Raw genomic sequence first — 16,431 nt, 5'->3', positions numbered from 1 at the left:
CTGAACCTGGAGGGATTAAAAAGATGAAAATGCTAGAATACTGGTAACCCAAAAGCTCGGATTTTACATTTAAAAGATTTAAAATGCTAAACATCTGAGGACTAAAAAGGCAAATTTTATATTAGAGGGACTAAAAAGATGGAAAACATAAAATAAAGGGACTAATTTGATCTTTTATACCTTTATTTATTTATTGGCTCGCTTCAACTCCAACAGAAATGGTATTTTAATGACTTAACATGGATCATCAAATCTATGTCTTTGTGCTTGGTAAAACTAGAAACCTTATATAATAAGTATGCAACTCCAGGATGAAAAATTTTATCAAAAGACAAAAATACCCATCTCTCCCTACTCTCTTCACTTGTAAACATTTCATGAAAGGCAAATATTTTGTGGCGTTGTATATGGAAATATGATTTCTATAAGGGTATTTTAGTAATTATACATTTTTTTAAAATTGGGGGAGTACAAGTAGTGTTCATGTGACTCTTTATTTATTTTCAGTAAATAAGAAATATTATTACCATTTGTTTTTCAGGGATTCTATTGGCTAGACCCCATCTAGCTTTTTGCTTCATTAAATATGTAAATAAATGTTGGGATTATTCACTACATCTGTAATTATTGACCTTTAATCTAAACCGGCAAAAGAGGACATCTACTGCAAGAGGTATAAAAGGTCACATAGGCTCAAATATTAAACAAATCAAAGATCCATCTCTTTAATCTTATTGATGTAAAAGAAAGTAAATCAATGAAAATAAAAGGTGGAGAATAAAAGAAAATTTTCTTATTCATTTGATTTCTTCACTTTCATTATTAAAAAAGAAAACATACCTATAAAGCTATAAATATGATCTAATGTTTGAATCCCACAATTATTAACTATATAAACATTCATCTTTTTCAGTAACACACAAGGACCATTCTATTAAAAAATAATCAAATAAAATAATCAAATTACAATAAAAAATTATGATTATATATTCAAGGAAAAGTCTGAAACAAATTTGAAATATTTCATTAATATATATGATTTATCATATGCCAAATAGTTTAAAGAAATATCAATGATTTTTTTGTCAATTGATACTGGTACTGTATTTTATGTAAAAATATGTGTTTTACTAAAAATACAAAATTTGATTCTTATTTTATGCAAAGTAAAAATTTATTATTACCAAAGAAATATCAATGATTTTTTTTGTCTATTGGTACTGTATCTTATGTAAAAATATGTGTTTTACTAAAAAATACAAATTTGAATCTTATTTTATGTAAAGTAAAATTATAAATATGTTAAAGTAATAACTTCACCTCTGCACACCTAAACATAACAGATTTTGTAAAAAAAATAGGAGGAATAATGAGACCTATGAGATATAGAAAATAGAAAATAGAAAATAACAAGAAGGGTAAGAATGTCTTTTTGGCAGTGGCACATCAAACATAACACAACACTCACATTGTGGCATGGAGGAGATAAAACAAAGTCTGATCTTTAATACTTTATAATATATAAACATATTCCTAGAAGATCTCAAGTGTGTCTCATCTTTGGCCAAATATTTAATATATAATATAATATGTATTATTTTATATAAATATATTATATATAACTGTCATGTGACTTGTCTGGTAGTGGAGGTCACATGAGCCAAAATATTCCAGAAGATTGGAAAAAGGACTGACTAGATTATTTTATGTAAGACCTTCATTCAGACCCTATATTTTCTTTGAATGATTAAGACCACTTGACTGGATAATTGGTGTGTTTAAAAACATAAGGAATATCATGTATAAATTTTTATTTTTTGGAAATATCAAAATAAATAAAAAAATTTTAATTTAAAAATGAAAATGAATATAGGATTACAGGTAGTATTAACTTTTATTTTATGAGACACAAAATGAATCAAAATTGGAAAAAGTTGAGTATGTGTGTTTATTTGTAATGAAGCTAATTGAATTTTTCAAAATTTTATAACTAATAAAATAGAATCAATAATATTAATTACAAGCATGAGCTATAAAGCACTTTAATTTGATTTTGATCCATACAAAAAATTTTTTTTAAAAAAAAGTAACAATTCTTAAACTAGCTAAAGAGACTGAAAATCTTTGTTATATACTTAAAAAAACAACAATGAATATTCAAGAATATGGTTCATGAATCACAAATGCATTTAAACACCTTTAAATATTTCACACTTTAGATTGATTACCAATTTACTTTTCTATACATAGAGGCAGCCACAACCAAGTGAAATCCATTACTCATTCAAAGCATGCACTATTCCATCAACCATTAAACAAAGAGATTAATTTAAAGCTGTTTGTTTATATGGAAGAATCTCAAGGCATAATAAAATACATACATACATAAATATATATATATATAACATAGACAGCAAAGTTTGAGAGGCACAAGGGACAGGATGCAAGTATTAGACTAACCCTTTTTAGCTCAACAAAATCTATTGATCAGAAGAGAAGGCTGACAAGGTTCAACCTCAAAAGAGAAGAACAGAAAAGAAAAAAGACACTGATCAGAGAGATGAGCTTTCTTAACAACATGCAACCTTGGATACTTGTTGCCATCCTCTTCATCTCCTTCTCTTTGTTCCTTCATCCATTATCAGTAGGTAATGCACCTTTTATCTCTCTCTCTCTCTCTCTCTCTCTCTTTTATATATATATATATATAAATGAATAATGTTTTAATATTGGATATATATAGAAGGAGGGATTAGGTTGCATGATAAGGAGAAGGGAAGATACAAAGAAAAGGAGATGATGCCATGGTGGTGGTCTCAAGATTACGCCGGAGTTCGACGACGTCGGCCGGTGCATAATAGGTTTGATCCATGAAGAAAACTATATATGCATGCATGCAGAAAAAAGAAGGGGAAAAAAAATGATGAAGGAAAAGCAGTGTTTGATGTTGGTGATTTTTAGGGTTAAATGTTTAGTTTTTGTTGAAATGGTGTTAAATTAGGTAGGAGATCACTTATGTTTTTTTTTTTTAGTTTTTTTTTTTAATTTATAATGTTTGCTAATAAAAAATCTTAGATCAGTTTTGATTATGTTGCCATGCTAAATTATTTAAGTTGCATGTTTATAGTATTTTTAAGTAGCTAATGGATATTGAAGAAGTTATTATATATATATATATATATATATATATATATATTCAGTGCAATATGTTATCAATGAAGCTGCCAAGTATTTGAAGTGAAATAAATTTTGGATTAGAGATGTAACTAAACAAATTACTCTTATTTTAGAGTAAAATTCAAAATTTTATATCATGCTTTTATTTAAAATAATAATAAAAAATGGCACCACCTCAAACATCACATTGGAATAAATATATAATAATGAAATAATTATGAGTGTTTCAAATGTTTGTCAAACACATCCAATATGATGGTGCATAACAATTTAAAAAAAAAAAACCCATATGTAACTCTTAGAAGGAAACCAAGATACCCTTTCTTAGACCAAAGATTAAAATAAATAATGAGGATATTGTTTACTATACTAGCAATTTAAATGTGATGTATAGTTATATTAAAGTCAATTGTCATCTGCCACGTTGGATGGTGAAATCAAAATTAAAAAAATGACACAAATTTTAAAAGCTTTTAATTTCAGATATATAGGCATTTGAAATGTGGCCATTGTCATTCTCTCAATTAAAAAAAATTAATAATACTATTAATTACTATCAATTTAATGTTATAAACTTATATATATATATATTGATCTTTAAATGTACAAAATTTATTTATTTTGATGTCTTTAGCTAACATGGATTTGTGTATATATCACACATCTCTGGCACAAAATAGATCATATATATATCAAATTGAATAAAATTAAATAAAAATTTCTCCACAAATCAAAATCAACAAAGGAGAAAAAGGAGTATTGGTTCCTACTGAACTGTTCAAAGTGGTTATAAGATAAATTTATATATATATTTTTAAATCTACTGGACGTTTCTCTGAACCGTTAAATTTGAATTCAATGGTGATGATCTATTTGAAGGACGTTTCTCTGAATGTTGGATTTGAATTCAATGGTAATAATCTATTTGAGGAATAACAATCACTGTGCTTTATAAACAATATCAAATGACACGCACAGTAAAAATTGAGATGCACAATAATATAAGATCAAATTAAACTAAAATTCAATCGAGAAAACAACATACCAACTCGTTCGGTAAAAGGACAGTATTTTTCACCGTTATAAACACTGATGTTTCTGTGAATATATTTACTCTATATATATAGGTTATGAAAGGCAGAGATTAGACATGAAACAAAAGCATGGGACAACAAAGAACCGTACAAGGAGGTTTGGTCAGTGACATGAAAGGTGGTCAAACATAAGACAAGACAAAGGCATGCATGCCCACAAAAAGAGATGCATGCATGTGCCACCATTACCAACCCACTCACACTCCTCTCCATCCTTAATTAATACCGCTATTAATTATAACAACTACTAATAAAATAATATAAACACCTCTTCAAATTTATATATATATATATATATATTCTAATTTCTCTAATGCTTGCCAGATTCTCATCATAGAAAAACTTGATAGATCCTCAAACAATCCAGTTTGAACTTGTCTCCATTTGGAACAACTCTTTGACTGTCCAAAAGTTGAGAACAATAATGACTAGTGTTATACATAAACATATATCATAAGTTGTGGTTTTCTTATGGCAGATAAGTACCATGTGGATCACATCATCATATCATGCTAACAAATGGAAACATTTCACCAAAACAAACAATCATAGACAATGAATGCAGCAGATAAGTATTCATTGAGCATTCACATGAAAGAAAATAGAATTAGATGAAACAGCAATATAACTGATTTGCCTTCACAGTAATCAGATTGTTACAGCTTACCATTCATGCCCATATACACAAGTTTCCATTTTTATCAGCAGAAGCTAAGGTTTTGCCGAGCCCACTCCATGCACAAGTGAGAACAGGCGAAGAATGCCCTTCGAGAACGCTCAGCGTGTCGGCTTTTATTCTTGACCAGATATACACTGATCCATCAACAGATCCTGAAGCGACATAGTTCTCATCTGCACTGATGCAGGAACGACTCCAGTTCGATGCTAACCTGCTGCCATTTGACCGGAATGTCCCGCACACTTCTAAAGATCTCATGTCGAACAAGTTATGGACGTTATCCCTCCCGCTTGTCAGAACAATGTTGCCACATCGAGATATAGAGATTGATGAAATTGCCTGAGAATGTGCAGCTACCTCACTAATCAGCTTTCCGGTGTTACTTTCCCATAACCGAAGATTTCCATCAATGTGGCCCGAGCAAATTGTGAGGCCATCTAGGCTGTATGCAAGGGAATTACAGTTGCTTGGTGAAATAATGGTGTTGATACAATAGCCTTTCTGGAGATCCCAGATTTTTATAGTGTGATCATAAGCAGAGCTCACAACATGACGGGTGGATACCTTGCTTGCGTCCACGGCGCATACTTTGTCTGCGTGACCTGTGAGAGTATGACGAATTCGACCAGTGCTCACATCCCACACATACAAGTTGTTTGAGCTGCTTGCTGCGATCACGGATCTGTTATCATGGGTAACAGCTAGATCAAGAACCAATCCGAGGCAACCGCGAAGAGTGCCACTTTGAGTCCCTGTTTTTGTGTCCCATATTTTAACTGTCCTGTCCTGTCCTCCACTGTACAATTTGTCTGAGTTGTGCTCAAATAAAATAGAACCGCATCCACCTTCATGAGCATGGATTGTGTGCTTGCACACAGATGGAACAGTGGTCGCCACGAAATTCTCATATCCTGCTTCACTTCGGCGGACTACTCCATCGACTTGCAACCGTGCAAGTTGTTCAATGCTACTTACCTTGAATCGTTGCATCAAATCTTCATATAATGCATTAACCTGTAACCAGAACACAAAAGTTGTTATTGAAAGCCAAATACTTCTGTTCATGCATCAAATAACTAGAAAATCCATCATTAGCTCAAGCTAATCAGACTGTAACTCATACTTAATTGCTCGCCAATATCTATAAAAGGTAAAATGGTGGGGACGGCAAAATCCAACAAAAGCAGGCAACAAACTAAAATTGGCTATAACAGTTACCATAACAAATTTTAGATGAAATTGGGTTCAAAGCAAGAGATAACTGTTTATGCTGCATTAATCAAGGATTCTCCCAAGTTAATGTCAAAGAACAATCCGAAGAGGCACTTGCTCTATCAATTTCAGAAAAAAAAGGAAGATATAAACATTGGAATGGCTGACTTTAATAAAAGATATCCATAAATAAGTTGCCACCAAACAAACAAATTATGGCCGAGATTTAGTTATGCAAAACCTAGCAACTTGGGAAAATAAAATACCTCATTGAGCTTTTCTGCATCTTTCATCTTTTCCAACATCATACGATCAATCAATTTCTTGTTCTCAGCTTCGGTATCTTTCAATTTCAGTAGCCCTTCCTCTAGTTGTGCTTTCAATGACTGGTTCTCACTGATCAACAGCGCCACAGTTTTTGTTTTTTCATCAAGATCAGCCTTTAATTGGGAGTTCTCTTCCCTGGAAATTTGGAAAATTACGTTAAAACTCTTTTTAAATGATTAAATATGAAATTCTATTCTTACTCTCTGGTGAAAATACATATACATAAAAATAAAAAATTCAACCTTGTTTGAGTCATATCATTTTGCAGATTAGTCATTGATGTTTCTTTCTCTTGAACAATAGATTTCATGGTTCTAGACTCGGCCACTTCAACCACTAGTTGTTCAGATAATCTTGATTGGGCCTTGTAACATTGTTGAAGTTCTAGTTCAAGGCTTTCCGCTTTCTCCTTCCACTCTAAACCCTGCAGGATGTAAAATATAATTGATAAATTTGCTGCCCAATTCAGAGGAAAAAACTAACCAACCAATATTTTAAAAGGTAAACAATTAAAAAATACAAAGATGCATACAAAAATTATCAGCATAAATTGAATGGGGGAAAAACAAGCCATGCCAAAATCCAAATTAAGGGGATTTTCAGCAAAATGTTGATGCATAATATTACTGGGTCGCTCTTAAGAGAAGAGTAAGAAAGAGAATAAGGCAAATAACATTTTATCGAAAATATTCTACAAGGTCAATTTTATCAGGAAATTAATGAGGTGATTTGGAAGTCAAACAGACTGTTACAACTTACAAACAGAATCATCTCAATATGGGGTCCAATGGAAGGAACGAAGACATCCAATACAACAGAGTGGAGGCAAAACACACTTCTTCAGGAATAATGAATTCCTTCATCAAGCTAGAATAATGGCTTGATTGCTTATAGCTGCTTTAACTGATAACCCACCCCTTTATAATGATTAGATTATTGATATTGAGCAAGTTAAATAGGAAGTGAGAAACTTCTCACTTGGTAGAAGAGCCGACCAAAAAGATTATAGAACAAGCAAAAATAGGGACGAGTGAAAGATGAAGCACGGGGTCGTTCCAAATCTCCAACTTGAAATCCAACAAAAAAAATCTAAACCAGATTATAAACTTCTCCCTCATTTTCAAAAACTACTCTAAGATTAAAAGTCATCTAGCAACTAAATAGTACAAAAATAGAGATACATTGGTTTCTAGGAAGTTCCAGTCCTTTCTCTGGACAAACAAACACAAAATCAATCATTGTTGTGCTCAATCAGGCTTGGCAACTTCATAGATGAAAATATAAAGAAATGACTATATCAGAAGAAACTCATCTAAAATAAAAACTTCCAACAACATAGAAATGCTTGTTTACAGGAAGTTCCAATTTCCTCAAATATCGTTAGAAAAATTCAATCTCATAAATCCTCAATTAGTATCCTGAATATTTTTATATAAGAGAACAAAGGAAAAATAAATTCTACTTACTAATTTTAACTCCCAATTTCTCCCAATTTCCTCAATATCTCAAATAACCATTAATAAGCTCAAGTCAATCAGTAACTAAAGTTTGCTGATACTCTACATCCAGTTCATGAAGAAGGCCATCACTCTGTTGTCTCATTCCATTCTACATGTTTCAATGAGTAGGTTTTTACCTAAATTTTCGTATAAAATACAAGCATATTATTGAATCTAATGATCCATAAATCAATATTTAACAAATTCTAGCACATCTATACATTATGAATTCAGAAATCAACATACCAGTGAAAAATTCTCCCTCAAAAAAACATTTTTTTCCTAATAAAACCATTAAAACAAGAAACAGACACATCATAAAACACAACCCTAATCCATCTCAGAGAGCAAACGATCCACAACCAGATCCCGCAACAAGAACAATAAAACACCATAAAAAAAGGGAAGCACCTGCGCAGCAAAGGGCTTGGAGAGGGCGAGGATGGCGGCGGAGTGTGCGCCCTCTTCGAGCAAATGCCGTCTGCGGAGGGCTTTGATCGCACGCTTGATTGCAGCTCGTCCAATTTCCTCCGGATCCCTGCAAATTCAAACCATGAATAAGAGTGAAACGAAGAAAAAATTGGATCAAAACGAAGAAGAAAAGATGATTGAAATCGCAAATTACATCTTCGCTAGGGTTCAAACCATGCGGTCCTCTGCTTCTTCTTCTCCGATCGATCCGAGGGCAACAGCGAAACTCTAGCTTAAGTTTAAGAGAAAAAGATAATTTTCGGTAAAAACATGGATCATAATAAACACAAATAATAATAATAATAATAATAATATGTAGTTTTTGACAGATTTTTGTGGAATTTTTAGGTATGTTAATTTTATAATATTTTAAACAGCTTTGTCTTTTTAAATAAATTTGCATTATTTATTTATTTATTTTTGTTTATTTTTCTATTTTTTATTTGTAGAGAGGGGAATAATTTAATTTTTTTTCATAGCTATTATTTATTTAAAAGATGTGACACTTCCCCCACTTTTAGAGTTATGAGTTCTCATTTTGGGTTATTAGGGTTTATCTTTTTTATAATACCAAGCTAATTTTTTATGTGAAATTTAAATTCTTTTATTCCAAAACCATTCAAATTAGTGGCTTTCACACATTTATTTCATTAATTATTATTTTATTCTATTTTTCTTTTGACTTCTCTCCTTAGTGAGTTATCTCATAAGCTTCTAAAGTTCATTTGACTTTGCACCTAGTTAGTTTTTTTACAAGTTTACTGTTACAAATCTGGTTTAATCCGACATCATCTAATTGAGGAGAAGTCCATGTGCATATATGTGGGGGACAACCCCACTCTATCAGGCCGGTCTTTTGGGGTTGTGGGTCCCCCGCTGTGTGCAACATTGGTGTTTTCATTGAGAGCAGGTGGTGTGGGACTGGGTGAGGGGCTGACCAGCGGAGGGTTTTGATCAGTAGAGGGGCTGACCAGGGAGGGTTCTGACCAGGGACAAACCTGAGTGCCTTGAGCTGAGTGAAGTGTCCTGAGTGAAGCACTGCTGAGTAAAGTGTCGTTTGAGTTAAGCGTACCTGATCCGACGAGGACGTCGAGTCTGATCGGGGGAGCAATGTTGCAAACCTGGTTTAGTCCCACATCGCCTAATTGAGGGGGAGTCCATGTGCATATATGTGGGGGGCAACCCCACCCTATCAGACCGGTCTTTTGGTGTTGTGGGTCCCCCGCTGTATGCAACATTTGCACTGGGTTATTTGAGCTTGTGCCTATGCCCCAATAGAGTTTGCTAAGGCTTAGGACGAGCTCACTAGTTAAAAATGAATGATAAGTGAAGTGAGAATAAATTAATAATTTTCAAATTTCGATTAAATTAAAAATAATAATATAAAAAGTAAAACATTTTAACAATATTGAGACTATAATTCAAAAGTGACAGAAAACATTTTCACCACAAAATTTGACCATCATCATTTTATACATTTCAACATTTATTACAATGTGGTTGATGTTTATGGGAAAAGTCACCTATTTACCAAGGCAATAATCTATATCCATGTAAATTTTTTTTAAAAAAAAAAATCAAACACATATTTTTAAAAAAATAAGTGAACAAAATTTCCCCACATTTAATGCTACAGCATAATTTCTCCTCTATAAATGTAATTGTTTTGAAAAATATAGTAGATTTGGGAGTATAGAAGTTATTAATAAAATTAAAACTTCAGTAGTCAAGAGTAAACTGACATTATTTTTCTCTAATAGTATTTTGGGTGATTCACTTTTGAACCCCTGCTGCCACTATCATAATTTTTAAATAAAAAAATATTTAACTCTTATGCAGAAAATAAAAAGTTCTATAAAAGCTCTTCAACTTTTCTGGAGAAAATTACCAAAACACACTCAAGGTGAAATTTGATCAGAATGCCTAAAGTACAAGAAGAGCTTGTATCAAATCACACTGTAATTTCAATTTGTTCTTCATTCAAACAAGTGAACACACAAACTTGAGTATGCAAGTATACTCTGATACAGATCTGTCAGTGACAACCAAAAAAAGAGATCAACCAAATGTATAGCAATTGGTTTTTATTGAACTATGATTAAGAAACCACAACCTGTCAGTGACTTAGCTTTTCGTCGTCTCCGCCAATATTTATGTAAATCCACAAACAAACAACATGATTGAAACACATAAATATACGACGCATGAATAAAATTTTTCTAAACTCAGCTCATGTACATATTTCACAATGTGAGTAAACTTTCACCCAGCTCGTATTCTGTCCAACCTGTCGACACTCTTGCGTGCTCTCTCCAGTTGTTCAGTATTCTTCCTTGACTTGTCAATGCAATCTACACTCCTCCTTGACTTCTCCATGCGTTCGAATGAAACCTTTAGTTTTTCCAACTTGTCCAAATTACTTTTTGTCTTTTCCGTGCTGTATCTTGGCTTCTCTCTTCGATCGGTGCTTTTCCGTGATGCTTCAAAACAGTCTGTGCTTCTTCTGGCTGGCTCAAACCGATCTGTACTCTTCCTCCAACTGTTTCTTTCAGTCGGAGATTTCTCAACTGTAGAAATGAATTTTTTTAGGTGTCTAATGTACTCTGGGAAGAGCTCTAAGTCACAATGATTTCCGCCTTTAAGCCACAATGGTTCGTATTTTTCCTTGCAGAGTTCCCATAGCTGTTTGCCATGAGAACAGTCCACTACTTCATCTGAAGTACCCTGATTATCACAAGAGACAAGGATGGTAGCTGATTTAAAATGCAATTCCTTAGAATCATCAAACTTGCTGAATAAAGATAATTGATACTGAAAAAAAAAACTATAAATGCATCCAAAAAAGGATGCTTTGACGACATTATGAAACATGCCGCCATACACAAAGGTCTAAAACAATCTTTTGTGTTTTTTTCTTTTTTCTTTAATTTCAAACAACCAAATGCAATGAATTTGTATAAGGCTATATCTGTGATCATGGAAGAATAACGAGAAATCCACTTTTTTGGGAAACGACAAAGGGAGGTTCTATATGGATTTCATCGTTTATGAAATCTAGCAAGTGTGATTATGAAACTAAAAGAGAATGGAAAACTACTCTCCTGCTTTCTTCTTATTAGGGTCAAAGGCTCTAGATTGACCAAATGAACAAAATAAACAGTGGCAACTTAAAGAAACTTAACCCAAACGAAAACTACTCCCCTGCTTTCTTCTTTCTCTCCTCTCTCTTTTATCTAACTGTATATTTGCATACTATTCCTGTTGTACTGGTCAACAAAAACTTCAACTTCCTCTATTTATCAAAAGATAAATGAGCCTAGTAAAATAAAAATGGATTGTTCCTCAATTAAATGAGCTAAAAGAATAAGTAAAAAAAGACTAGATCCTTTGGCAGCCATTAGAAATAGCACCTTCATGCTCAGATCTACAACAAGAATAATAACAAAGGCAATAAATATATGACCAAAACAATAAACACCTATTTCGAAAAAATTCTTTGCCAAGTAACTAGCATATAGCTGGCATTTCATCAAGAAAAAGAAACAGTACACTAACACTGTGATTCAATAAATGAATTGTTCAACAAATTTACAATACACCAAGCCCCTTTCAAATTGAGTAAGAATGTTAGTTCGGGAGTACTTACATGAATTACAAGCACAGGACAATTTACCAGTGGAATTTTGTCAATATTCTGCAACAAAATAGTAATGAAAAAAATACTGAGTCATGGACAAAATACTTAATAATCAGATGCTTAGTATATGGAAGTTCCCAAATTAAAAAGAAACCATAGGACTTATTAAAGAAGTTTTGACCTTGTAGATGTCAAACCAATATGAGCGCTTTACAGGATACATAACCCTTAGGCCTGAAAGTATTGGGCTATGCAAGACAACAGCTCGTAATCGAGGTAGCCGAGCTGCCATTTCTAATGTTGGCCCACTACCAACTGATTGTCCATAGAGGATAATTTCTTCTTCCTTTGCACCAAAGTTCTCTTCAAGGCACTTAAAAGCAGCCTCAATATCAGCGTAAGTATTTTGCTCACTTGGCTACGGAAGAGAGAGAAAGAAAAAGAAATCAATTTAAGATTTGCACCCACTCTGTCACTTTGAAAGTATTCAGCAGTTATAATGAATAAACTATTGAGCATTGCAACAAACCTTTCCAGATGATCGACCGTATCCAGAGTAATCATACCTACAAAAAGCAATGAATTTATGAGAAAGAATTGTGGTAAGTTTGTCACAGATGATGCAGGGATGACAAAAATCTAGAAATTTCTTTTGAGAAATTATGATTAGAAATTTGTTAAAAGCATCTGCAGGGACAGAGAGAATAATAAAAACTCAAACATGAAGATATTACAGAGGATAATAATGAAGTGTCACTGACTCATTAAAGAAAAATCTGAACAAAACATCATTATGTGCAAAAAGACAAAAAAATAAAAGTATCTAGCTGAAGGTATAGATCGGATAAGCCTATCAAAAGAAGTCCTAACATCAACAAGATAATTTGCTCATATAAAACTAGAATCCTTCTTAAAAATAGTTAGCAAGAAACACAAAAAGAAAACAAAAGATTGAAAAGTCTTCCAAGAGAGCTAGCTTGAAATGGACCAGGAAATCTGAGTCATTCGTGTGAACAAAAATCAACTGAAACTAAGGCTCTTATTAATAGCCGAACTCAAGTCCTTAAATATAACAAGAAAGTAACTTTATGTACACTATATGCAGGTCTAATATCTTCATGAACAGAAGGCTATTCACATTTATTGTGGGGTTAAATAAAGGGGACTGCACTGCCAATATGTTCTTTCTAAAGTTGAAAAATAAGTTTACCATTCTTGTCATACCTAGATGTGCACTACTGCACTTGCTATTGTAAAATTTACAGCAACACAGAGAATAGTATTTTTTTTTAAAAAAAAAAAAGACATGAAAACTAGGTCTCTCAATATCAAAATTTTAGACATGGTTGGGTCAAATTGAAGATAAACAAAATTTTAAAAAACAAAAACAAAAACCTTGCAAGAAACAGAAGCTTGATCTACACAAAACATCACACAGACCATATATACAATCAATTCTCACTCAAACAATAAGTTGACAAAGATCAGAGGCTCTTTTGAGTATTTTGAAAATGTTAAAAGGAGACGATAGATTTTGGATGTCATTGAGAAGTGAAATATTGTAATAAAGAGAGTAAAAAGAATAAATAACTACTAGCTGACTTCTCTTGCCTTGTTTTCATTGTCTTTCTCATGATGATTTCTCCATAGATCTCAAAGAAAATTTCTTAATGAGGTCAGAGGCTTATGAAGACTAGAAAAAGGGTCTAACCAATAAGCTTAAAAAGGTGAGTGCTTTGTCACTAAAATCACTGTTTACAAAATCTAGAATCAGGAAAAGAAATCACCAGAGACAGCAAAGAACTCTCCTCTAACTAGACTTTGAGTGAGAGATCCAAACAACACAAACAACTCAAAATTCACACAGATTTATTAAAAAACAACAAATCTTACAATAGAATCCAGGTGACACTGCAAGCTGAGAAAGAACAAAACAACAAAAATTCCTTTAAAAACAACAACTAAGACAAGACAAATCCTTCAAACTTGTGATAAAACCAATTATAATAAAAAAAACGATGCAATTTTCACACAAAAAAAGAAAAAACCACCGAAGCTACAAAAGAACAAACCAAGCAAAACAATCAATCGGAGTCCAATCCCACAAAAACGCAACTCTCACCAAATCAAAAGACACAAATCCCCACAGATCCAATCTCCACTAAGATCCCAAAGAAGAAGAAGCAAGATAAAAGCAAAAGTACCCCAAGAGATTGACGCGCAGGTGGATGCTAAGCTCGAGGAAGAGCTCATACATCTGGCCGAGATCAGCCGCGTTCCCATGGGAATACAGCAGGGTAGACGAGGCCATAGGGTTGCGGACATAGACAGCGACGATCTCAGTGCCCCGGCGAGTAGGAATGGTCATCACCTCCACATTCTCTCGGTGAGGGAACCGGCTCAAAGTCAAGAGCCCTGTTCCCACATCCTTCACCAGCTCATACGACGGCGGGTTCGGCGGGAAGAACGCCAGCCGCGCCGCCACCGACGAGGTCACCCCTCCCATCTCTCCACCTCCTCTCCCTCTCTCTCTCTCTCTCTGTGAGGAAAAGCGAGAGCTTTGCTTTTGGAGAAGAAGAGAGCTTTGCTAATGCTTTGCTTTGATCGTCTCACTGTCAGTGAGAATGGGTATTAACACGTGGCGATTTATTATTGGACAGAACTTGACACGTGGATATGTCTGATGATTAGGGTGAGATTTTAGGGTGACTTTATCACATGCGTGTCTGAAACATCAGTGAAGGATTAGCTGTTCGTGTTTGAACAGCGAGTGGTTATTGGGGACATTTTGACAGTTGGATGTACGTTGTGATTCGTGAGATTTGTATTGGATGATAATTGTACGGGTAGGATTGAATGATTGTGATGGATGCTGTTCGGAAAGGAGTACGGTTGGGTTTCTCTTGGATCAGGGACACTGGTGGTACATGTTTGCTTTTAAGAGAAAATGAGATATTGAAAATTTTATTTTTATTTGGGTATTTTAGTAAAATTAAATATTAAAAATGGTTTTTAAAAAAAATGAGAGTGTAAGCTAAGAGCTTTATTAATAATAATGGGTTTATCTACGACGCATTGTCTCAATGATTTAAAGATCACTTTTGATAAAGATTTGGTCTTTTAACCTTTATACCTTTCAATTTCAAATACACATAAATAAAATAAAATATTTTATATATTTTTTAAAATTCAATTTGTTTATATATATATAACTTATACTCAAACTAATAACCATTTAGTTTATCGATATCAGGTTTCCTACACAAATTATTCATCCCACTGATAAAGCGAATCTTAATTTTAGCTCACGCAAGTGATTGGCACAAATGAATGTTATGAACTAAGCTTCCAGTAAATGTCATTTTTAACATGTGACTTGTTCATATTTGTTAAAAACACTTTTTATTCTATATACACTATTAAAATATATTATAATAATATAAATATTAATTTTTATGATAATAAAAATAAAATTTATTTAGATTCTCCACTCTAAGTAATGTTAATTTTTTATTTACATGTGATGAATGAAAACTAGCTTAAGTTTATTTAGAAATAAATATGTAAAAATATCAATTGACTATGAGAAAATTTATTGATATATATTTACACATATGTTTTAGTCATTTAACATGTAATAATATATTTTACTGATGTACATGAGAAAGGGGTCTCTACATAAACAAATTGAATTTTTAAGCGTGTGTGTATATATATATATATATCACTCAAAAATCTTCTGAACATTACTGTTTTAAGTTGTCTTTTTGTGGTGACACTTTTCGTTACCCAACCATAGTTAGAATTTAATCAGGAGAATATGTTTACTGGGTATATAATTAGTTTTAGAGGGTAGTGTGCAAAACTATCAAATGACTAGATTTTCCTTGTGATTTTACTGTTTTAGGGGAATAAACACAAAATAAAAGTAAAAGATGTTTTTAACTGCTTTTTTAATTATTATTATTTTTTATGTTATTTGTTTGTATAATTGTAAAATTTTGTTTCATTACTTGTATATCCCTAGTAAAAATCAAATGTCATATATACTCCTTAAACTTCGATTTATTTGCATATATACCCTTACCTCACATACACCATTACAATATATTATAAATTATACAAATTTTGATTTTTTATAATAATAAAAATAAAATTTTATTTAAATTCCTTTGTTACCTTGGCAAATGTTAATTTTATTTAAATTATATTTAAAAACTTCCCAATTCTTCTCTATTTGTCTCTATTGTAATATGTAGGTGAAATGGATATACATATATAAAAAATAAAGGAATGGAGACATAAAATTGCCTACGGCCTTATAGCGCACTAGGT

The 16,431-nt window shown here is 32.6% G+C and overlaps 2 protein-coding genes across 2 annotated transcripts; both read right to left on the bottom strand.

Moving 5' to 3' along the window:
- Positions 1 to 4,831: 4,831 nt before the first annotated feature.
- Positions 4,832 to 8,773, bottom strand: LOC120270967 (autophagy-related protein 16). Its single transcript, XM_039278059.1, has 5 exons — positions 8,614 to 8,773; positions 8,400 to 8,526; positions 6,732 to 6,913; positions 6,429 to 6,624; positions 4,832 to 5,964 (listed from the first exon to the last, which is right to left on the bottom strand). Coding segments are annotated over exons 1-5 (1,530 nt in total). The 5' UTR covers positions 8,616 to 8,773; the 3' UTR covers positions 4,832 to 4,941.
- A 1,755-nt stretch (positions 8,774 to 10,528) lies between these two features.
- LOC120270534 (alpha/beta hydrolase domain-containing protein 17B-like) lies at positions 10,529 to 14,659 on the bottom strand. The gene is made up of 5 exons (XM_039277559.1): positions 14,301 to 14,659; positions 12,626 to 12,662; positions 12,278 to 12,514; positions 12,106 to 12,153; positions 10,529 to 11,183 (listed from the first exon to the last, which is right to left on the bottom strand). The coding sequence occupies exons 1-5, from the start codon at positions 14,600 to 14,602 to the stop codon at positions 10,722 to 10,724; spliced, it is 1,086 nt and encodes a 361-aa protein (XP_039133493.1). The 5' UTR covers positions 14,603 to 14,659; the 3' UTR covers positions 10,529 to 10,721.
- Between the last annotated feature and the right edge of the window lie 1,772 nt (positions 14,660 to 16,431).

The sequence above is a fragment of the Dioscorea cayenensis genome, chromosome 10 (genome assembly GCF_009730915.1).
Source record: "Dioscorea cayenensis subsp. rotundata cultivar TDr96_F1 chromosome 10, TDr96_F1_v2_PseudoChromosome.rev07_lg8_w22 25.fasta, whole genome shotgun sequence".
NCBI lineage: Eukaryota > Viridiplantae > Streptophyta > Magnoliopsida > Dioscoreales > Dioscoreaceae > Dioscorea > Dioscorea cayenensis.
Note: the sequence above shows the minus strand (reverse complement) of the source record. Positions and strands in the feature narration are given on the sequence as shown.